This window comes from Nesoenas mayeri (assembly GCF_963082525.1).
Source record: "Nesoenas mayeri genome assembly, chromosome: 2".
Classification (NCBI taxonomy): domain Eukaryota; kingdom Metazoa; phylum Chordata; class Aves; order Columbiformes; family Columbidae; genus Nesoenas; species Nesoenas mayeri.
Window position 1 is genome coordinate 68,658,081 of NC_137543.1, and position 24,276 is coordinate 68,682,356.

Here is a 24,276-nt window from a genome sequence, read left to right on the forward strand (position 1 = left end):
GGGAAAAGAACAGTGTCACTTTTTAAAATGAAAAAGCCGCCTTAATGTCCTAGGTTACCTTAGAGCTTAATTTATTATACATTAAAAGTCTTCATTTACAAATGAAGTCACTTCATCTAAATACATTTTCAACACATGGTACATAATAATATATGACGGTTTATTGTAGATGATGGTAACAAATGACTTCTATCTAGAAATTCAACAAGAAGAAAAGAGTTTGTTTCTGGTTTCACAGGGTATAGATAGAGTATCCGTAGTATATGACTGCTGAGAAGTTTTCTTCTTTGCAAAAGTATGTTAAAAGACCTTTTATATATATATATATCCCATTCCGTCAAAAGAATCATTAAACAGGAGTAAACAGAAGTGTGAGAGTTCCCAGGCTTTTCTAAAGTGAATCAAACGGAGGTTTGTTCACTAGAGTTTCTGTCTCTGGTGAGCAACTCACCGCAACTCCATTAATAAGTGCATTATTTTATTTGCATGCTTTAGCTGTCTTGAAGATCTTAAATTGTTATCTTCTGAGATCCAGATGCATGCCATATGATGTTTGTGCAACTAAAAATGAAGGGGTCTATTCTCGTCTCGATGTGTGGGGAATCCCTGAACACCAAGAGAAGAACATATCCTTAAGGGTTAAAGGAGGGAACACATTTTTATTTGATTACAGGGCTTATGGAAGTGACTTATATTTGCTACAAATATTATAAATCAAAAGACTTGTATACTGTTTTAGGATTCTGGAAACGGCTTATCTTAGGCTTCACAATACCACCCCTCAATGTATCTTTCCCTAGGAAACTGCTTTCAAGGTGAATTATAAAAAGTAATATTTTTGTTTGCTGTAACACAGAGCCGGACAAACATCCTTTTCCCCCATTAAGACATTTACAGTGGCTTTGCAGTGGTGCACTACAGAACCGAGCTAAAGAGGAGGTGAGACCATAGGAGACTGTAGACCTGCTATCACTACACGCCCACCCGCTCCCCCTTCATATAAATCACATACTTTCTAGTGCCTTAACAGCAAACATAATTAAACACAAAGTTTAGTTCATATCACAGTGGGTTTTGTTGTTTGGTTTTTTTTTTTTAGGGGGGGGGGAGAAGGCAAAAAGAAAAAAGAAATAAAATATGTAGCTACTCCCCCTCCCCACAATATATTGCCTTGGTCCACCATTTACAAGTAGCACTATATCCATTGCACTATTTTCTCAGGATTATTGCAAATAAAGGTGGCATCAATTTTAATATTTTTCTAAATAATCATCTAAAAACTGATGGAGACTTAAGCCATCGCAATGGCTTAGCTAAGCAGCCAGTGTTTTCATTAGTTCTGGCACCGAGAAGTGGAGAGGCAGATAGTCTCTCAGCCCATCTCATTAGGGAAAGCTTTTTACAAATTTGTGTTGCTATCTATCTCTGAAAAAATAAATCCCATGCCTCTTTAGCAACCAAATGTCAGTTTAATATCAACTTTGAGTGGCAATTTCCAGTTAGCAAATTAAATCTGTTTTGCAATATGTTTCACTATATTTGCCATTTAGGGTAGTGAAGTGTGTCTGTGGAACGTATTTTCTTCTAAAAAATTTATGACTGTCAATTTATCTGCCTGTATTTTAGATGGATGCCAATGTGAGTATTCAGATTTTTCAGCTTTTGTCATTCAACAGGTACCTGGAATCACACCAGATTAAGCTGCTTTCTGTATAAATCAACAGTAAACACAGGTTCTAATGATACAAGCTTTACTAATCATTAGGAAGTGAATAATACTATGCAAAATGGACACTGCAAAGCAACTTTCTGGATGTATCCAGGACAGACATTTGCTGGAGAGCAGGCAGAGCAATCTCGCAGAAGCGTTATCACTTACAAAGCAAACTTACCTTGCATTTATGAGGTACTGTGCTAAGCTGATGTTTGCAGGGGATCCTGTGATTGTAACTTGTCGTTCTGCGGAGCCTTCTGTGGCATTAGCAATCTTGATCTGCGCTCCTGACATCTGCCTGATTTCATTTATCTTACTGCCTTGTCTGCCAATAATGCAGCCTATTAACTGGAGCGGGACAAAGACTGAGATTAGTGCCACAGACACAAGGAAAAACTACTTCACTGCAATTTGTAGTATTGATAAAAACATGTTTATGAAAGACTCAGTAGCAAAAGAAAAGATTTTTGCCGTGCTGTTTGGAAGGAATAACTAGTGTGGTCTATTGGCTCTATGGTCATACATCTCTAGATCAAGTTTTGCTGCTAGGTGGTTATCAACTCAATATATCAGATTATTTAGCTGTCTTTTGTGGCAGAAAACGACAGTGTGCCGCAGTGCTGACAAACTAGAACCACAGCCCATCCTGACTCACCAGCGGTAGCAACAAGCCACAAGCAGCAGCTGCGGGTCAGGCTGAGCACCCACAGCTGCTGCCATCCGGCTTTGTGCCAGCCCAGGGTGCTGCTTGTCCTGGACCTCCCTGGGGACATGTGGTCCTCGCTTGGCCAGGGACTGGCCCTCTTGAAGTCAGTGGGATTTACAGCTCTGTTACTTTAGGCAGAAGCAGGCATGGGAAGAGCCTGAAATTTTGTCACTGTGTAACCATGTTCCTTGAAAGAAACTTAATAAAACTTATATTTCCTGAATAAAACCGAGCCTGAGTTGTGTATGTGTGTGTGTCCCTAGATGCCCTCAAATTTTTTATTAAAATTGCATCGGTGTTATCTTCAATTAACAGTGTTTTCAAGGTTGCTTAAGTGCTCTTGGTGGAACACAAGCTTTGGAAGCTGTGTGCAAGACCTGGAGAAAGCGTTCAGCAGCATACGTAACTGCTGCAGCTGGGGTAAGGGAGCGCAGTAGCGGTGCCAGGGTGTTGCTCCTCTGGCACAAGGAGCCCCCCAAAAGCAAGTGGGCACCAAGAAGGCAGCTGAGGCTGTGGTATTTTGGCTTCTGTAAGGCTGAAGAGGGGGACTTCTGTTTTGTGTTAAGGAACGATGGGTGCTGAGAAGTTCAGCAATGGCCAGAATGGGTAAAAAATGGAAACTTCACTCTACCATTACTGTTAGGACAGGGACGATGTTGCCAGTCTGGCAGAAGGATGTGCCAAGATGGAGAGGTTGCCTTCCCCTCCCACCATTTCTGCTGCTTTGAGCCCTGACGTTACCATCTCTGTTACTCTAGTACATGGAGTATCTTGCCAGAAACAGATTCATATTGCCCAGAGAGTTTATCAAAAGAAGAACCATCTGCAGTGTAATCCTTGCTTCATGTTCAGGGACAAGCAAAAAGGCAGAGTGGGTACCCAGGCAGCTGAAAGAGAGACTGAGCGCAAGTGAAGCCCCCATGAGGGTGAAAAACAAGGCTTCAGGGAACACGCAGAGAATTTCCTTCCCATCCTGTTCAAACAGGAGGGCTTCTCTGAGCTCCCTGTCTTTATCCCAAGGGCCTGTCACAGTGTGTGGCTGCAGAGGACCTATGTGAGCTTCACCGGGAAGCCTCTAGCCTGCCTCTTGTGCGTACCAACACACCTGCATACGCTGGCTGTGAGCAGCACAGGGGGTCCCTAAGTGTCCGCGTCCTACGCCTCAGTCTCATCGTGCTCCATGGTCTGCAGGTAGTGAAAGGGAAGCAGGAGAGATGAGCACCCAGAGCACAGGTGGTAGCACCAGTGCCAGCCACTGGTGGGGTTTGGCATTTGTCAGTGTATGCTGTCAGTGTGGGGAAAGCAAAGGCAGTCCTACCAAAGTATCATCATACAGCAAAGCTGGCTGCACTAGATCCACTCTTATCTGTTAAAATACGGCGGTGGACTTCCATAATTTTGTTCTTGTGAATCATTTGCATGCCATACCATAGCTGTAATTTACTTCTGGTCAGAAGTGTTCACTGCTGCAGAAGTAGAATGGAGCACAGGGTGGGAGGAAAGCCTTGAGTCGTCTTCACTTGACTGGTAGCCAGAATTGTTCACTGAGATACAGCAATGGCTTGGGGTTAGCCACCAGGAGTGGAGGCCATCAGTATTTCCTTCTGCCACAACCAACATCTACTAGTTTTTGAGATGACAATCTTGAAGTAACGGGTCAAGAATCTTGTCTGTTGCTACTGATGATCTTAGGAAGCAGTCACCAGGATTCAGGCTCTGTGAAGCAGCCGTTATGGTACCCATCATGTGTCCCATTTGCCATGCAGGGAGGACAGTAGCGCAGGGGTGCTTGTGCTCTTTCTGGAGTGCCTTTTCCATTATGTAATAATTAAGCAGTATCTGAATATTCAAGAGCTGATGGAAGAGGTTCAAGGGACTGATTTTCACCTACAAAGCTTTGATCAATCAGGCCATGGACATTTGGTCTACATAAAAACACTTGCCCTGCCTTGCTTTGGGATGAGTCCATGACAACTTTGCATCCAAACACGTACCTCTTTTCAAGACTGACTCTTTAATGCTATCAGCTGCCCCCCGTCATTCTGCAGCTGGCCATTTCAGATGATTTGGCAGGCCATATGTAATTCAGTCCCACAGAAGTCCCTCACCACAAAAGCAAACTTCCCTGGACTTTGAAGTTGCTCCTTTGCATGCAATGTTGCCTGTTTCACAGACATGGGTTCACTGCTTTTCCATGCTCAGTAGACAGAGTTAGGGAATGTGAAGGGCAGTAAACATGTAGCTGTTTTCAAGGACTTTAGGTGCTTCATTATTTTTGATGCTCACCTCCTTGTTCAACATACAGCGAGCCTTACTCTCACTTACAGATGAATAAATCAAGAGGAAATTTTCCAGAAAACAAATGTTAAAGCTGGCGCATGTGAAAGAGGAGCCTCACTTACTATAGACTATACCAAACCTACTAGGCACCAGACTATTATATAAGACATATACTATAATGATACATATATATCTATAACATATATATATATATATATAAAAAATATGCACATATATACATACAAACTCATGCAGATATGTATTTATACATATGTGCTTATACTTTAACTTTCTCAAGACCTGAGTGGAACAGCTCAGATCAGAGGTGCCCCTTGCCCAACAGCCTGTCGCTGACTGTGGCAGCAGCACACACTTAAGAGAAAAAGTATCAAAAACAATGTGAGGTAAAAACCAAAGTTTTCTCTGGTATCCCAAATTTCCAGCTACGGCTTGCAGGCTACCTGAGCAGCAGCTGGTACCTCTGCCTTTGTGCTCAATAGTCTGTGCGTCTGACAGTTTCTTTTTGAACCCATTTCTCCCTCTGCCACCCAAGAAGGGCCATAGCAGTGACCTGCAGAGCTTGCTTGTGTTTTGTGTACATCACTATTTGTCTGTACATCTCAGAATTTCAGCTGATGGCCTGACCTTCTTGGACTGTGAGCACCAGGGAAAAACTGTTCTCCTTTCTCTACACTGGGTCTGATCTTTTTTTCCTTACCTCAGTGTACCTCATTTCTCCTCATGCCCAAAAAAGCCCAAACAAACCAACACTAAAACATGAATCATAGAATGACAGAACCATAGAATCATTTCAGTTAGCCCAGGAAGGCCAGTGGCAACCTGACTTGTATCAGTTCAAACGTTAATCTAGCACTGCCAAGTTCACCACTAAACCATGTCCCTAAGCACCATCTCTACAGGTTTTTTAAATATCTCCAGGGATGGTGACTCCACCGCTTCCCTGGGCAGCCTGTTCCAATGCATGACAAGTGTTTTGGTGGAGAAATTTTTCCTAATATCCAATCTTAACTTTCCCTGGTGCAACTTGGGGCTATTTCCTCTTGTCCTATCACTTGCCACTTGGGAGAAGAGACCAACACCCCCCATGCTACAGCCTTCTCTCTACAGCACCTCAACGTCTGTCTTGTAGTGATGGGCCCAAAACTGCTGAGTACAGAGGGACGATCACTTCCCTGGTCCTGCTGGCCACACTATTTCTGATACAAGTCAGGATGATGTTGGCGTTCTTGGCCACCTGGGCACTTGATCCCCTCATCCAGATCGTTGATAAATATATTAAAGAGAACTGGCCCAAATACTGAACTCTGGGGAACACCGCTCATGACTGGCTGCCAACTGGATTTAACTCCATCCACCACAACTCTTTGAGCCTGTCCATCCAACTCAGTGAGGAGTATGCCCATCCAAGCCATAAGCAGCCAGTTTCTTCAGGAGAATGTGGTGGAAAACAGCGTCAAAGGCTTTATTGAAGTCTAGGTAAACAACATTCACAGCCTTTCCCTCATCCACTAAGCAGGTCACCTTGTCATAGAAGGAGATCAGATCAGTCAAGCAGTACCTGCCTTTTATAAACCCATGCTGACTGGGCCTGATCACCTGGTTGTCCTGTACGTGTCACGTGGTGGCACTCAGGATGATCTGCTCCATGACCTTCCTTGGTACTGAGGTTAGACTGACAGGCCTGTAATTCCCTGGTTCCTCCTTCTGGCCCTTTTTGTAGATGGGCATCACACTTGCCACATTCCGGTCAACTGGGACCTCCACAGTCAGCCAGGACTTCTGATAAATGATGGAAAGTGGCTTGGTGAGCACCTCCACCCGCTCCTTCAGAACCCTTGGGTGGATCTCATCCAGCCCCACAGACTTGTGCTTGTCTAAATGGTGTAGCAGGTTGCCAATCATTTCCCCTTGGATTATTGGGGCTTCACTCTGCTCCTTATCCCTGTCTTCCAGCCTAAGGTGCTGTGTACCTGGAGAACAGCTGGTCTTACTATTAAAGACTGAGGCAAAGAAGGCATTAAGTACCTCAGCCTTTCCCTTGTCCTCTGTCACTATACTGTCCCCTACATCCAATAAAAAATGGAGATTCTCCTTAGCCACCTTTTTGTTGCTGATGTATTTATAGAAACATTTTTTGTTGCCTTTACGGCAGCAACCAGACTTAGCTCTAGTTGGGCTTTGGCCCTTCTCGTTTTCTCCCTTTATAGCCTCATGACATCCTCGTAGTCCTCCTGAGTTTCCTGCCCCTTCTTCCAAAGGTCATATTTTACTTCTCCTGAGTTACAGCCAAAGTTCTCTGTCCAGCCAGGCTGGTCTTCTTCATTGCCATCTTGTTTTTTGGTACACGAGGACAGCCTGTTCCTATACCTCTAAGATTTCCTTCTTGAGGAGAGACCAGCCTTCCTGGACTCCTTTGCCCTTCAAGGTTGCCTCCCAAGGGACTCTGCCAACCAGCCTCCTAAACAGGTCAAAGTCTGCCTTCTGGAAGTCCAAGGTAGCAGTTCTGCTGACCGCCCTCCTAACTTCTCCAAGAGCCAGAATTCTGCTTTTTTTCTTGTTTTACTCTGTCCTTCAGTAGAGTTCTGCTGGTACCAATGCAAACAGGACTGAATCAAGAGTCTGGACTCTTAAAGGGTGGAACTGGAAGGCCTACTGTGATTTCTCCCACCCCAAACTCTTGATGCTGATAATTTTTCCCAATACACCATGCCATCTTTCATTCAGATCCCTCTCTTCTATTTTTTTTTTTATTTCTTCCTCATAATGCTAAATATAAATACTAAATATCTGTATTTCTTCCCATATTCCTAAAGTCACTGATGGAGCCTAATAAACATAGCTTTCTGCTGCGTGTTTCCTACAGGTTTGCTCCTCTATGTCCATCACATTGCATTACTTCTTTGCAGCACTAGGAGCAATTAGACTTTTAGGTTTTGGTTTATTATCCAAGTCCAATGCTGCAGTTATTTTTTTTTTGTCACAGAAAGTGGCATGGAGCTCACTTGTTTTTTGAGTACTGGTAAAAAAATCAGATTCTTTTCTCATCATGAGTATAATGATGTTATGAAGGGCCAAGGAAGTAGCCTCTGCATCTCGATATCTGCTGTCTGGAGGTTGACCATACATGTCCACAGGTACATATGGTTCCCCTTGGTACCCCATTGCCAACCCAAAGCAAGTCCAGTGGCTTCGGCAAAACCTCTGCATTAGTTGAGTGAGAAAGTACTCACCACGATGAAGACTCTTCAATTTCTTTTCATAAAGATACAGGCTTTTGGTTAGAAAAGCTGAGGGCAGAGTCCTCTTTAGGCAGACATAATCTAAGGTATAATCACTATTCTTTACAGACTTACTGCATGGCCCGGAAAGAGGTGCTTAAATACTCTGTGCCTCTTAAAAAACAGTGACAATGATGATACTATTACTACTACTACTACCACGACTACTACTACTACTACTACTACTACTACTGCTACTACTACTAAATAACTTCACTTTCCTTGCCAGGATAATGGAAAATCTGAACTATAATGATTTCATAGGCTTTGCAAGAAGCCATACAGGAAACTGAGAAAACATTTCCAGAAATGAAGTATTATAATACTTGTTTCATAACACAAGTGACTCTGCTCATTTAGGTGTGTTCCAATTTATTGAGAGCCCAACATCTGTTCCCATTCTGTTCCCTAAAGTGAGCCACAGGTGGCTCTGGGGCAAACTACTTCTCATTCTCAAAAGTACCTTGTTCCACCTAAGGTCTCATTTTGCTTCTGATGGATATTCAGCATGTGAAATCTTTCTGCTGATTCTAGACCTCATCTGGACACGTCTACTTGAAGAATGAATTGACATTTTCTCAGATTAAGCAAAGACAAAGATCAGGCCACGTGCAAACATATAAAAAGTGATAGAATTGACTTTTTTGATAACACACCCTCTTAAACATGCCTATTTGACAGAATCTGGTTAATTCTGTATTTTTGCTCTGGGCATTATTTCTCTGTTACATGGGAGGCACCCAGCAGTGAGGTAAATTTATTGAGGCTGAACCCACAGGTCCCTTGCCGACAGTAGAAGTTCTTTGACTTACCCTACTGCAGGAGTTTCCTCAACTTGTCTAGTGTGGATTATTAAGTATTTGCTTAATCATTGATTTTAAACCATCTAATCCAACTTGAAGGTTTCTGAGTCATAGACAGATTTAGCCACCAGCTTAGTTTTATAAGAACATGGCATTTGTTCTCAGAGCTTTTCTGGAGGAGGGATTTCCCCATCTGGGGCTGCAGGGAGGGCAAGGTGCGCTTTTCCTGTAACATGTAGGTGGTAGGTGGCTTTGATGAAAGTCACAGCTGGAGTCTGACGCTGCCCTAGTCTTCTCCTTAAGGGCTGGCACTGGTTGTCCCCTTGCAGGAGATGGATTTGGGATCTGCAAAGATGAGAGCTCAGTCCTCCCAGTGACCACTGGGGGAAGAGGCAGCACTATACGGCCCTTCTTGGAGCATCATGTGGAGCCAACACTGGGTTTCACTGTGGGCTGCTCCAAGAGCACTTTGCGCACATGAGTCCTCCTCCATCATTTGCAGGCAAGTCCTTGTGGCTCCATGAGGAAATAAACGTGGCTCTTCAGTATGCCATTTCCAACTTGGATGGACTGACATTTCTGTTTCTATGGAATATTGATCAGATGTATAGCTTTCTTAAAATGTTAGTGGTGTTTTCTGAGGAGGAAGTTGTTTTCCTTTTACTTGCTTCTGCTTGCCTCTCCCATATATGTGCAAAATATGCATATTTTTTAACAAGAATCTTTAAATTATTGTTTTGTTCATTTACTCTCAATGGCCATTTTGGATGATTGGATCACAAAATCTTAAAACATCTGTTATCTGTTCCCAATCAGCTACACCAAGTGATATCATCCCTTCTGTTCCCTTCAAGACCTGACACTGTTATGCCACATTATTCTGGGATATGTGTGAAAGACACCTATATTGTATAATTTGCACGGCAGTGGAAGGCCCGGCAGGATCCTAGCAAGGAAAGAAAGGCAACCAAATACCCTTAGGAGAGGTTTTGATGAGGAAAAGGAGATATCAGATACGGAAAAAAGTTACTTCAGAGAGGGACATGGAGAAATGTGCCTTCTATTCTCTTTTTGGGGATATCCAGAAGTTCTAGGAAAACCCAGAGAGGCAAATCTCCTGAATTTACCATTTGGAGACAAAGCCTGGGCTTTTTAGCATATGGAAAATAGTTTTCCGTAAAATGCATCTCTTTGTTCTCTGATATCTTTTTGTTATTTAGCCACAGGTTAGTTGCAATTATCAGCACACTTTATGAAGAAAGCAGCATGATGTTGTTACAGTAATTATTAATAACAGAAGAAAAATTTTCTATTACTGCCTAAAGGCCAGAAGGAGTAAAGAAATTTTATTTTAATATGAAGCTATGCAAATTGTAAATGGCTATTAATATCTACCAGGCTAAAGTCTGAGCTCCTTATTCTCTTTATGTCTGATTTTGCTCCATCAGATTCTTACGGAGGTTTTGACTTCAGGTACTTATCATTATATTGATTTTTAAAAATAAGTGTAGCACATAGGCGGATACAGACTGACTTATCTGGTAGCTGCAGAGTATGTAGATATTGCAAGTCTCATGTTCTTCTCATGCATGCTGGACTTCGGCACACATAAGCACATATGATGAGAAAGCTGCAGGACTGATACAGCACAGGGGGTTGGTCCCTCGGGTTGGGACTGCAGCTTCCTTCACCTTCAACCAGATGAACAATTACCATGCCACACTGACTGCCTGTCTGTCAACACCAGGATTAGGAGATGAAAGTGAAATCAGACTGCCTCTGTTGGCTTTGCTGCACAGCTGCTGCTGCCTCTGCATCCCTTTTTGCTCTTTCCTGCTCTGCCCTCTCTCCGTGTGCAGTGCCTGATTGATGGGGCACACATGAAACACAGGTGTTGGTGTCTCCTCATCCAACTCCATCTCTGTTCCATGTCCCTCTGGCTCCCTCATCTCCTCATTTCTGGCCTAGGGGCTGCCCAAAGAGCAGCCTTGCTGCAGCAGCCACGGGGCTGTGGGACACCAGGATGCACAGTTATGCCAGGAGACCCCGGAGGTGGCACCCAGGCAACCCGAGTGTGGCCTGGCAGGGCAGTGCCAACAGCCCAGGGCATGGGCAGAGCAAATGTCTCAGGGAGATGCATGGGGAAAACAGTTTTCCTCCTACAAAATTCCCAAGCGGCCCCTGATGCCCAACAGGACACAAGAGGTGCACACACAGACACACACACAAGCAAATGTGGGCAGGACTCCAGCCTTTTGGTCCTTTACTGCACACCTTGACACTGTACAAACATCAGAACTCCCTTTCATCATCTCAAGAGCCTCTGTGTGCTGTTGCTGAGCCTGACCCCATTTTTGCTTTGGTTTTGCTCCTTTAGCAACAACAAGAAGACAGGCACTGTATAGCCAGAAAAACCTTCTATTGGAAACAGCACATGGATCTGCGCTTGCTTCTCAGAGAATAGTGCTGAGCCAGGGCTCTTCATATCTCCTAGATGAGAAACATTTATTTTTTGAATTTTCTATTGTACTACAGGACACAAGGTCAAATTTCTCCCTCTTGTTCTCTGCTATGAACCTTGAAAGATGTGAAGTGAGAAGAGTGACCTTGGTTTTATATCACTGACAGCAAGAACAACATCTGCCTGAGACTGAGATTAAAAAAACTTGCACTGTAAGGAGAAATACGGTTCTCCCATAAAATTCTCAACATACAATAAATTGGGTTATAAAGCAGGTACTGACAAATCAGCAGGATATCTTTTAAGTAACATAAAGCTTATGAACTCACAGAACTCATAAAATATTTACCTTCATTTCTTTGTTATTCTGTATTTTTTCTTACTGTAAATCATTGCCACCAAGTTTAATAGGGCTTACACAATATTGTAAGTATGGCTTAAGTAATATAATTGCTATTTGTGATCCCATTCATGCTTGAAAGCACTTTTCACTGGAGGAGAAATCTTCCATTTTCCAAGTGACTCATTTGTAATGAAAACTGAAAAAAACCCCCATTTGCAATGAAAGTGAACAAAATGGGAAGGTATTTTTATATGACATGCAGCATGTCGGTTGGGCACTTTGAGTAGCTCTTTTAAGATTCAGCACCATGTTGCTCATGGGGACTGGGTCTGTCAATCACAGCCGGTTCAGAGTTGCTGGAGCGGGAATGCTTTTAGCCCTTGCTTTTTCCAATAAGCCCTTATATTGCATTTTACATAACTGAAGTAGCTTTTTTGCTCAGAAAAAAATACTGCCTTGGGTACATGCGGGGTGCAGTGGAGACCAGAGTGGCACAAGCTGCACATTTTTCCATCCCCTTTAACTCTTCTGCTGAGACAAACTGTGCTAGTGCCACCCTAATGCCCCCTCCCCAGACTAAATACTGTGCGGTTTATTCTGAGGACTAGTGCTTACAAATCAAGCAAAGATGAGATGTGGCAGAGGAGCCAGAGAAGAGAAAGTGACACTGACTATTGGTCCACTTACATCATTGGGAATAGTAAGTTCATGGGAACTGGTTGGAGTAGTGGCATCCAGTCCTATTCAGGGGACAGAGGGAAAATCTCACGTCAGTTGTTTGCAAGAAGGGAAGACACAACAAATGATATTTTAAAGAAGGAAACATACAGAGAGAAGGAAAAAAAGTAAAAAGAGAGGAGCAAAGAAAAATAGAGAATTGCTAGCGAAATGGAAAAGAAAGCAAGAGATGCAAAACTCAGAGGGTTGGACTAATTTCAAGTGAGTCTTGTTTTAATCAACCTTTAACCCACCAAAGCAACAAATGTCACATGAGATTCCACAGGGTCCTAAAAAGCTTCTAGAAAATGAAGGGTTTCCCCTAAAAACGGCCTCTCAAGTTTGTTCTTAGCACATTAATTGAGAAATTAATGGATGGCTGAAATTTGACCTGTCTACCAGGAGTTCTAGATTATGGAAAATGAAAGTGGAAGTCAAACTAACAATTAGCAGAACAAAATACATAGCTGTGAAAAAGAAAAACTAATAAATTAAAATAAGGATGAGGAAATTAACCCAGGGAAATTTGGAAATTACATGTGGGATTAGCTGCTGAAGAAATGTTGGGAAGGGTAATTTTTGAAGGGCAATGTACAAAATACTCTAAGCTGCATACATTTGTTTGTAAATTGGGTGGACAAAAGGAAAATTCTCAGGAAAAATGGAGTTACTGCTCTAACACAGAGGAATGTTACAGAAACATACATCTCACAAATATAAGCAGGAGAAGACTGAAGAGCAGTATGTTAATGAGAAGAGTAAGGAAAACATAAAGCTAGGAAAGGCAATTTAGTATTACTTGTAGATATTTTATCAGATACATCATGAAGAACAAAATATATTTTGGATATAATTTCTCTTTCTCTTTTTTTTTCCTCTTTTTTTGGTGTTTGTTATTATTATTATTATTATTATTATTATTATTATTATTATTATTATTATTACTATTATTATTATTATCATCTGTAAAGACATACCAAAAGTACTTATTTCCAACTAGAAAATATGAAAAAGAAATACAAAAAAGTGTCTCACCTACATTTTACTTATGTATATAGTAAGAGTTGCATATGCTTATTTTACATTGAATATAAAAAAATCAAGTTGATCATAGAATTTGATGTATGTGATAAAATGTTATTTACCATACAAAGCATGTACCACTACATAGGTATTTCCGGTTTGTGAAGTTTTTAGATGCCAAACATCTATGCAGTGAAGTACAGTGAAAATTATTTATTGAGGGTAAATTGACTTCTCACTCTTGAATCAAAAATTCAGCTTCAGTTTTAATAAGTATGGGCCAAATTTGCAGTCCTTAATTTAACTAAATTTCTATTGCATTTCGTAGCCATATCTGCATATCTAGTAGGAAAAGAGGTACTTGTCCCAGCACTGATGATTACAGATGCTCTTAAGACATTTGGCTCTACAAGGAGTTTGAATTTCAGCATGCAGTAATTTCATCAATCAGTATTTCTGTACCATGATTACATACTGTTTTTCTATGTTTACTTCTTTATGAACATGTTACCGAATGGGATATTTGACAAGATTTATGCCCAAGTACTTCACTCAGGACCAACTGGTACATACTGTATGGTATATAACAACTTTACAAGGACTGAATGAAAGAAACTCAGAGCTTTTAGCCAATGGCACAAATGAAGCAGTTTTGATTAATTAAATGAAACAAACAAAGCGTGTTTTAGTAATGATGAAAGGAACTGTAACAGAGGCATAGGGAGGCAGGGGAAGAACACAGATTAATGTGTGAAAACAGAAGGATCTCTGGTCATTTACCACATTTACTATTAAAATGATGTAATGACCACGGGAAACAAAGCTGTTAAGAAGAAGGACTTCCCCAGGGGGTCATGGGTACGTACCAGGGAAACCAGGGGTGGTCTGCCCAAGGGGAGTAAAGGGGGGATGCTGCATAGCCAACTGGTGAAGCTTGGTCAACTGCAGGGCAGGATGGGAAATTAGAACTAACCAATCAAATGGAATTATTTCAGAGCAGAGAAACCATCTTACATGTTCTAAAACTGGATTAATTAAAATTATATTGAAAAGAAAAAAGGCTTAATTATTCATTCTAATCTACTGTAGAGAAAATAAAAAACAAAAACCAAAAAAACAAAACCAAAACCCAAACTTGGTTATAAATGACATCTCTACTGTTATTACATGTAATGGCTATTGTTAATATTAACTAATTATTGTAGAATTACATATTAAAATAACTCAAATATATCACATGCAAAAAAGACCAAGATAACTGTCATTTGTTCCTGGGCCATTGTACTTTCCAGCAATTATTACACAACAGAAGAGTTGCAGCTGAGCTAACACTTGGCTATACAGTGTGTCATTCAGGAAAGCTGTCCTTAGGCCATGTCTTTATTGCTAACTGTAGAAAGCAAATGTTGCCCAGAACAAATAAGAGGGAAAGGAAGAAAAAGGGAGTAATTTACATGCGCTGGACTCACGTCTGGATGAGGGATGGCATACTGCCCCTGGATCGTGAACGCCTGAAAACAACAAGCACAGTTAAGGCACAGGTCAGTCAGGTAGGACAAGCGGAGTTCCTGTTCTCATCAGAAACGCTCCTCCTGGCTCCCCAGGCAAATGTCACCCACATCACCTTCAATGCCCAGTGAAGCTTAATTGTCTTATGCTGCCTGATAATGCTGATAATGCCCAAGATCTCTCTTGGGCTGCCCACGTACCCCTTGCAAGCAAGGGAAACCAAGTGCTGCTGCCTCAACTCTGATAACCTTGGTCCTCAGGACCTCTTTAGTCCAGCTCCATCTCCTGAGGGCAGAACTGGGGTCAAGGAGCATGGGGGGTGGTTGCTTCCCCTCCCAATGCTACACACACCCGCAGGGAGATGCTGATACCAAAGCAGCAACAGGGCAGCAAGGATGGGGCAGACCTGCCCAGGGAGTACCCTGCAATCCAGCTCCTGACTGCCGTTAGTGGGGACACATGCCAGATGGCTCTCAGTCATCTTTCGAGGTCCCTTCCAATCCCTAACATTCTGTGATTCTGTGACTCTGACCTCATCTGGCTAATGACAGCCACAGGTGCTAAATGCCAGCAAATGTGTGCCCCGGTGCACCCCACGGGGCTCGTGCCCCTGGCTGCTATCCCAGCAGGTAGGTGAGCACATGTGCTGGATGGCAGCCTGTCCTGCAGTGCCTGGGCAGGGGGTCAGCACACCAGTCTGGAGATAGGAGCATGATGGAGAACCCCAGCATGGTGGTCTTCTACAGAATCACAGAATGATTTGGGTTGGAAGGGACCTCTGGAGATATCTAGTCCAACCCACCTGCTAAAGCAGGTTCACCCAGAGCAGATTGCACAGGAATATGTCCACGTGAGTTTTGAATATCTCCAGAGAAGGAGACTCCACTCTGGGCAGCCTGTTCCAGAAGAAGCCAAATGTCCCCCTTCCAAATCCAGTCTCTGCACCACAAGAGCAGTGCAATGGGTAGAGTTTCTGGCATCACTTCTGGCAATGCTGGGGTGAGGTGTAGGATGCAAATAAAGCACATGAGGAGGGACACAGTGGCATGTCTGGCACCAGTTAGCACAGCCCTTTGTCTTTCCTGCTGGCTCTGTTCAACTCTCTGTAATGGCCTACAAAGAAAAAACTACAGAGAGTTTATAATTTTCTATTATATCCTCTAGGGCTTTTCTGAGAGGAATGACATGTCAGAAAAATTTTAATGTGCTTGTGCTTAGACAGGCAGGAAAGCAGAAAGACAAATTATAATGTATAAATATTTGTAGTGGGAGAATTATAAACAGGAACAGAGCTCATTAGCTTAGTTGGCAAAATGCTTATTTGACAAAAGACCTCTTAGTAAGTAATGAATCCTTTGCATATGATAAAACAATTCATTTAATGGAGTTCAGATATTAAAACCTTTAATGCCTCAACTGCTTGATGCACATTTTTGCAGCAGAATTTCCCTTCTGGAGAAGAAACATTTCATTTAGTTTTTAAATTACTGATAAAGCAAGGGTGCAATCTGGCTAACATTATGCACACCAACAGTTTTTAGACAGAAGTGTGTGACCAGGCTCAATGGGATGCTCACGGGCACACATACCCACATGCATCTACAGAGGATGGTCATTACTGATTGTTTATAAATGACAAGAAAAGGTTTTAGTCCACTGAAACAGGTGATCTCTGCCGTCAGTGGAGTCTTAAGCAAGCATGTGTTCAAGCAAGCAAAGCATGTGTTTGTTTCACCAAATGAGGACAACCTTAAGGAGATTTTTCGTTGCTTTGTTGAGTGGGGGCTCTGTGCATGGCCTCAGGGAGGTTACAGCTGGAAACAGTGCTGGGCAGGGGCTTAGGTCCATGAGCAAACAGCAGGTTTGGAAAACACACTTTGGTCTCTGCGCCTCTGTGCTAGATCGTAAGTCCTTTCTGATCATGGCTTTACTTTAAATATCTTTTACATGAGTGCTTCCCAAGTCGTGGTCTGCAAATCAGCAAGAAACCACTGCGGAAAAACCAGCAGCGAACCTAACAGAAGTCACCCCTTTCCTCATTGCTCTCCTCCCTCATACTTCCATGTATACATATGAGGAAGCAAACAAATGGGAGAAATAACAGAAATAATGAACGTTCAGAGATCAATCTAGCCCTTATTTGGCTGTCAATGAAAACCATCAGAGCAGCATGAACAAGATGGGTCTTGAATTTTCTTTCCCAGTTAACAACAACAAAAAAAAGCGCTCTTCACTTCTTAGGCTCCCGAAAGGTCAGTTGATTGATTTAGATTGAGAAAAACTGTCTTTAACTGCTTTATCCCTTAGCAGAGGAACTCTGCCCTTCCATGGCTCAGGCACGCCAAGTACAAGCCTGGTGGAGGCTATGGAGACATCTGTGCTGTAACATTTCACTAAGGACATGAGCTACGGGTCTGCTCCATCAAAGTCAAAGGCAACTTTCCTACTGTCATACTGACACAGGAATGACTTGGTCTGCAAATCTTCCTCAATTTAAACCGTAAAATTGCTATGAGGCATGAATCAAAGCTGTACCCTGCAAGTACCCATCCAAACAGCAACATAGCACAGTTGGTAGAAATTTCCCATTTGTTTCCCTCAGGCAGGAGTGTTGGATATTTTCATTTTCAATCACTGCATATGCTAAATATCGGTAAGGGGTAGAGCAAGGCAGGACAGTGTTCAGGAACCTCCTTTTAGTACTGTTATGCAATGCAGTATCGAAGAAGCACAAGAGAATTAAAAACTATACTTAAAGCAGAAAAACCCCAACTTACTAAGGAGAACTGGAAATGTGATTTTGCTAGTGTTGTTTGCTATGCAAGCATTAAACAAATCAAAATCTTTCAGGATAGCCATGGTGTAATTTAGAATGAAAAAATAACATCTGATACTGTAGCCGAAAGTTTGGGTAGAATTAGCACTGCTGATATAATTTTATTTTCAGTATCAATATCCACCTATGAAAGTTTGGTAAAGTGTCCTTCCATACTGATTCCCAAACACTCCTTAGGTTTTTTCTTACAAAGTTTGCTTAATCACAGACTAAATTCAAACCACACAGAAAGTGTCTATCTCCTACACTCTTCCTCACATAAACAAGGTTGCATTAGAAAAGTGAGAACACTTTTTAACTGGTAGAACTGAAGATGAAAAGAGCTATTTGGCCTTAAAATAGGACACTTTCAATTATTTATACAAACTGCTCGAATTACTCTAGCAGTTTTAATATTTTCAAGTAATCACATACAGAAACAATCTTTGAAGATAGTGGTAATTACAATACTGGTAGCACGGACTGCTGCATATATACACACACATATTCTTAAAGGAAAGCACTGCAGTGTAACCTTGATATATATATGGAGTAAATTATTTTGAACTTTCAGTCATAGACCAATTTCTGGCAAATAATTTTAAATTTCAATTCAACTTTGGTCACTAAGGAAGCAGGTTTTGTATTTTGAAGACAACTAAGAGTGGTAGCCTTGAACACCAGGAACTGAAAGCTACTACATCCAGATTATGAAAATCCAGATATACATCACAATGTATCCTTACAGAGTAGAAAGTAAAACTCTGAGACAAAAGTTCAGAGAAAGCTCATTACAAGGGCCTGTAGGAAGCAATGGCACTTTGATATACGCTTGAGATGTACAGGAGCTTCCTTACAAACCATCAGATCAGAGAGGCACCAGTTGCTGCACCACCACTGATACCAGCAGCCCCACCAGGAACCCCATGTCTGGCTTCTCAAATGACCTCTGAATTGCCTACTGGGATGAGACATGGCAATGACTTGGGCTGGACTACTGGGAGGGGAGGTGGGACCTGCTTGTGGATGTTCCACCATGCACGTGAGTGGCTCTTCCCACTGGGTAACTGCTTAAAAATGTGCCTTGCCATTATATAGGGGAAAAGATTTGGCTGAGTGGGGGTGTCGCGCTGCCAGAGGGGCTTAACATACGTGAATCCCAAGTACAGAGATGGCTGCCTTCCCCTAGGCCAGATTAAGGAGATCAGTTTCTCCTTGGGTTGGGCAGGGCTTGCAGAATCTCACTCCACCTTTGCACGTATCTGGGCATTGCTGCTCTTAGGCTGTTGGCTGTACGGGTCCCATTTGTGAGCCTCCTGCGGTGTTTTTAGGGTACATATCAGCTGTGTTCATTGCTGGCTCATGACTTACTAAAACTGCATTCCCCCTGCAACAGGTGATGGCAGAGCAAATTCCCGCCATGTCTTAGTGGCATGTTGCAGATCCATTTCAGAGCATTATCAAAAGGCAAGGAAGAGCCACATTGCATTTGGGGTTTTAAGGGCAGATGAGAATCCTGACTGATATAGCTTAAAATGAATGGGGAATCATCAAAACTTCACTGTGTAAAACAAAACAAAACCAAAACCAAACCAAAACAAGAAAGTTCTGTGTTATCGATTAGGCTGTTGCACGCCATGGCTGGGAAGGTTTGCACGTGCACGTATGCAGTTCCTTTAATCTCAGAACCCCATTGCTACCAGGTTCTGAGAAACTATAAGCAGCTGGAATTACATGCGTGCAAATTTTTACTGCAAAATACACTATTTGGTCCTAAAAAATACGAAAACTATGAGAGAAAAAATTATGCATTTTGTGAGCAGCTTTGTTTGATAATCTCTGACAGGGTGACAAAACTGCTTGTACTTCTGATGGAGCTGCAAGTTAAGAGTGAAAAAACCAACCCCTACAGCACGTAATTTTGTCCCACTCAGGGAGCATCTCATTTGAATACCTCTCAATTTGCAGAAGGGCAAACTTTTCCTAATTACAGAAGAAAATTTTAAATTTTGGTAAAATACCAGTAATCAGAATTTTGTGTCAAGTTTGCAATGCAGTGTCCCCCTTTCCTGCCAACTACAAGCACACAGAGTAGACAAAGCACATCAATACTATACCAGGCAAAAAAGAGTAAATGTTGAAAACTAACAGGCGCTGGCTGAGGTTGGGCCAAGACGGTGTGGTTTCCAGCTGAAGCCAAAATGGTGTCTGCTCTTACCTGGCCACCTGCAAAAATGATAGGTGCAGAGGCAGGTTTGGGACGGTAGGGGATGGTGGCACCTTTGGGTGGGGACTGTAGACAAAAACACAAAATGATCAAAATGCATAATGAAGCAGAGCTCTGTTAAAAAGATCACTCCTTATCTTGGTCACTTCAGACAACAAGGCATGCAGCTAACCCAGCCCACCCCACCCTGCCCTCCACCCCATCAGTCCAAAAGCAAGATGGCGGCCAGTTGTCTGGCCTTCCCGGGGAAGAGCTGAGGTCCCAACTGCACAGCCAAACCGGGGAGCGCTGGTTCGTGTGGCTTCCATGGATGAAGCTATGAAGCTTCATTAAGCATGTCAAGGCATTTCAGGAAACATGGGCACAATTTTGAAATTTGTTGAGGTTTTGGAAGAATCTAGCCCATGCTCTCACTTTGTTAACACAGAGCACATCTCCTGCTTATCCATCTTTCCTACACTGCTACTCATCAAGGTTTCTTGTTTTACTAATTCAAGTCACTTGTTCAATTGCAGATGACCGGCCTGACCTTGCATTTTGTCTGACTGAGCTGAAAGGTTGAAGAAAAATCCTCCTGGCTGCAGCAGGAGCGTAACCACGGCCTTCCTAATGCATGGAAAGAGTTTTTTCCCTGTAGACTAAGGCAGGGACCCAAAGGAAAAGCCCCTGACTAAAGCTAACTTTCTCCTCATCAATAAAACAGAAGGATCTGCTTGTTAAAAAAGGCTTCAAACTTTCTGCGCAACACCTAGCAGAATGGTGCCCTGGTTTCAGGGCATTAACCGCAACCAAAGAAGATAAAAACAATATCACTTCCATTAATTAATATATTAGGTATTTCTTGTCAATGAAAGTGTTTGTTGCCAAAATAAATATATGCTGCAAATTAAAGCACATAAATTTTCTGAGTTATTTAAATGTTTGAGGAACCAAACTCTAGTTAAGCCAGTGTCGTCTTAGTGCTGCTTGTGTTTTGACTTGTGTTAAAACTAAGTACTTCTTATGTCAACATTTTAAATGCTATTTAAAAAGTGGCTCTACCTGTGGCAAAATAGGACTGTGTCTTTCTGGTTTTGAGAAGTGGCTTCACTCATCTTGTTTTGCAAATAACTCTTCATTCCATGAATGTCAGTTGTACATCAGACTATACACTGTATTCACAGAGCTGATAACTATTGCCATCATGTACTCCATCTCTAACAAACTAAAATTATTTTTTAATATTTTTTTTGTTTTCTTGCATTTTTATTAAGAAATTCTTTCACAGTATCACAGTATGTTTGGGATTGGAAGGGACCTCAAAAGATCATCTAGTCCAATCCCCCTGCTGGAGCAGGAACGCCTAGGTGAGGTCGCACAGGAACATGTCCAGGCAGGTTTTGAATGTCTCCAGAGAAGGAGACTCCACAACCTTTCTTCGCAGTAGTTAAAAAAAATGAAGCAAGACTCACTTTTCCCCAGTTAAACACAGGGGATTTATTAATTTTTATACTTCTATTTGCATTAGGCTGTATGACATTTTGATGCAAAAGCTGTGTGCCATTTTGATCCGTTGCATGCTTCCGAACAACCAACAGTGCTGTCACAAATACCCTCCTGCTTCTCCCCTCTTAAAAGCATAACAGCACAGTAGGGTGTCAGAGATCATAATGACACAGCCATTGACTAGCTTTAGGAAAAAAAACGAACCAAAGCAAAAAAACACAGAAACTTTTCCAGCAGAAAATGTTATAAAAGTAGAGATGCTTCAAGTTCTGTGTTAAAACTTATAGTTACGAGGTCAAAATATTTCTTTTTGATTTGCAAATTTTTTTTTCAAACTTCTATTCAAGTTGATCAGTTAAGAAATGTATGAAATTATGGGCATTTTCAACAGGTATTAAAATGCCTAGATTTTTATATGCATTAATTTACTATTATTTAATTTAAGAGGTAAACAACTGCCATGAAAATGAAACATTCTGGCCATATGCAATGACTTGACCCTAAGGAAGCAAAAAGTCCTGGTAAATCTAAATTACGTTAGTCAGAATTATTCCTATTTAAAACAAGATGTAGACGTTTTCAGCCCTATTCTGCATCCGAATAAAATGCTTTTCTCTCAGAATGGGCTGCATGCAGCTCCATGCTGGACATGATTTGTTGTTTGACAGTAACATGACAGCCCTGATCTCTGATTGCTAAACCCTGCCAAGGGAAGCTCTCAAACACCAGGAAAGGCACAGTCTAACCAAGTCCTCTTGAAATCCTGGCATGGGAAGGGCAGGTAGCACCCCTGGGGAACCCAGGGCGCTTGAAAATTAATGATGTGTTTGAGCATCTCCCGAGTGAGAAGTGGTATAACCAGCGCTCACTTACCTCCAGCATAACCACGCATATTTGTTTCACACACTGGATAATGGCGTCAGGGGTGCCTGATATAGTCACAGCACGCTCCGTTGAGTTTGGCAACATGTCCCCTGCCACCTGCACCTGGGCTCCTGTAGACTTGAGCAGAGACAAAGGAAGAGAGTGTCACCGCTGGGCAGATCACCATAGAATCACAGAATGTCCTGAGTTGGAAGGGACCCACAAGGATCATCGAGTCCAGCTCCTGTCCCTGCATAGAGCAACCCCAAAATTCACACCTTGTGTCTGAGGTGATGTCCAGTCTCTTCTTGAACACTGTCAGGCTTGGGGCCTTGACTACCCACCCAGGGAGCCTGTTACAGTGCTCCACCACCTTCTGGGTGAAGAACCTTTTCCTGATGTCCAGCCTAAACCTCCCCGGCACATCTTCCTGACATTCCCTCAGGTTCTGTCACTGGTCATCAGAGAGAAGAGATCTGTGCTTGCCTCTCCTCCTCCCCTTGCGAGGAAGCTGTAGAACATGATGCCTCTCAAAACCCAGTGATTCATTGATGTGATGGAGGGGAGGCACCTCTAAACTTTCTGTCTTTTCTTTACGAGATACATGATATGCAAAATCCTGCCTAGACAGGGTAATTGGGGTCTTGCAGGACATGGATTTGCCTGTTCAAGCCAATTTGCAAACACTCCCATCCTAGGAAGATTAGTCCTCAACAGCCGTTAACCTGAATTTCAGGACAAGTCTGTTAACCCCCTCAAAGACAGATATTTGCAATGCTGACTGAAAAATGAAAAAGGTGAAATGTAGTACTTTTCAATAATAAAAAGAAAAAAAGGAAAAAATGCTGATAACTGAAGAAGGCCTGCTAATGAAAGGAATTGCAGATAAATGGCCATTTAGTCTACTAATAGCTGACTTGTGTCCCTGGATGAAATTTCGAGCTGCCTTATGCTCTGGGATATCTCAGAATGGTACAGAAGCACTTCTAAATTATAATTAATGTGGATTAAATATATGCACATCATCAACTTTTAGCTCGTTAATGAACCCAAGTGGTAATGAGCCAGTTTGGAGTTTTATTTTTAAATTTGATCTTGGCACTAATATAACTTAGTTAACAAAAAAACAAACCAAAACACCTCAAAGAAAGAAAAAAACACATGAGGCCAAACCAGTCCTTGGAATTATTTCACAAACATGCTGAAAGGCCTTCATATTGAGTTAGCACTTTCATGTGTTACAAACAAAATATATTCCTGACTATTACTGCAATGCAATATTTTTGGCTTTTAAAAAAAGCATTTTCAGTAACCATTGGCTTCATGTCAGTCAGCAAGGAGTTAATTCGTTTTCCTGCTGGTATATACAACACATGTTATTCTTCTTTCCGAAGACTGATTGAATTACTGATTGTATCTTCTGTTCACTAGTTCTGTTTAAGGCCAGAATATCAATTCCTCGCTCTATAATGGGCTTTGGAATTTCACCATAATTTGATCAATCAGTCATGCTTTTCTTCCTTTTTTTTCTTTTTTTTTTTTTAATCTTATATTGAAAATAGTACAGCAACCCTACATGTTGTTCCTGGTACAAGACTGAACACAAAAGACCATCCCTCATGGAATTGCTGCTCAGTGTGTTGTGTGATTATGAAATTAGACCACATCTTGAGATGGATGCTGTCTTTTTTTTTTTTCTGTTTGATCATATTTGCTGTTAAATGTTCAGTTCTGGGTATCCACACATCTAGCACAAAATACTCTGACAAATACTACAGTCATTTATGCATTTGCTTCCAGTGCCAATCTTGGTTATTCTTTGACATTGGTCACATGTCAGCAATGAAAAAATGAGTAATATTTTGTCCATTACCCTTATACTTACGAAAATGTGCGGTGTGACTTCTCACTACATTAGCCTTATTGAAATACATATTTGGCCAAACACTATTCTCTTACTTCCTTGCACTAGACTAGGAGGTGTTTGTTTCTGAAACTGTGCTCACCAGAATAATCACTTCAGTCATTGA

General features: G+C 41.9%; 1 protein-coding gene across 1 annotated transcript in view; it reads right to left on the reverse strand.

Moving 5' to 3' along the window:
- LOC308037242 (poly(rC)-binding protein 3-like) overlaps nt 1-24,276 on the reverse strand; it is a gene marked incomplete at its 5' end in the record, with an annotated part of 52,257 nt that overhangs the window by 4,260 nt on the left and 23,721 nt on the right. Inside the window, 6 exons of the mRNA XM_080338885.1 lie at nt 1,893-2,062; nt 12,294-12,346; nt 14,213-14,288; nt 14,816-14,857; nt 19,820-19,963; nt 22,256-22,384. Of these exons, the coding sequence (XP_080195011.1) occupies nt 1,893-2,062; nt 12,294-12,346; nt 14,213-14,288; nt 14,816-14,857; nt 19,820-19,963; nt 22,256-22,384 (614 nt within the window). The remainder of the gene's footprint in view (nt 1-1,892; nt 2,063-12,293; nt 12,347-14,212; nt 14,289-14,815; nt 14,858-19,819; nt 19,964-22,255; nt 22,385-24,276) is intronic.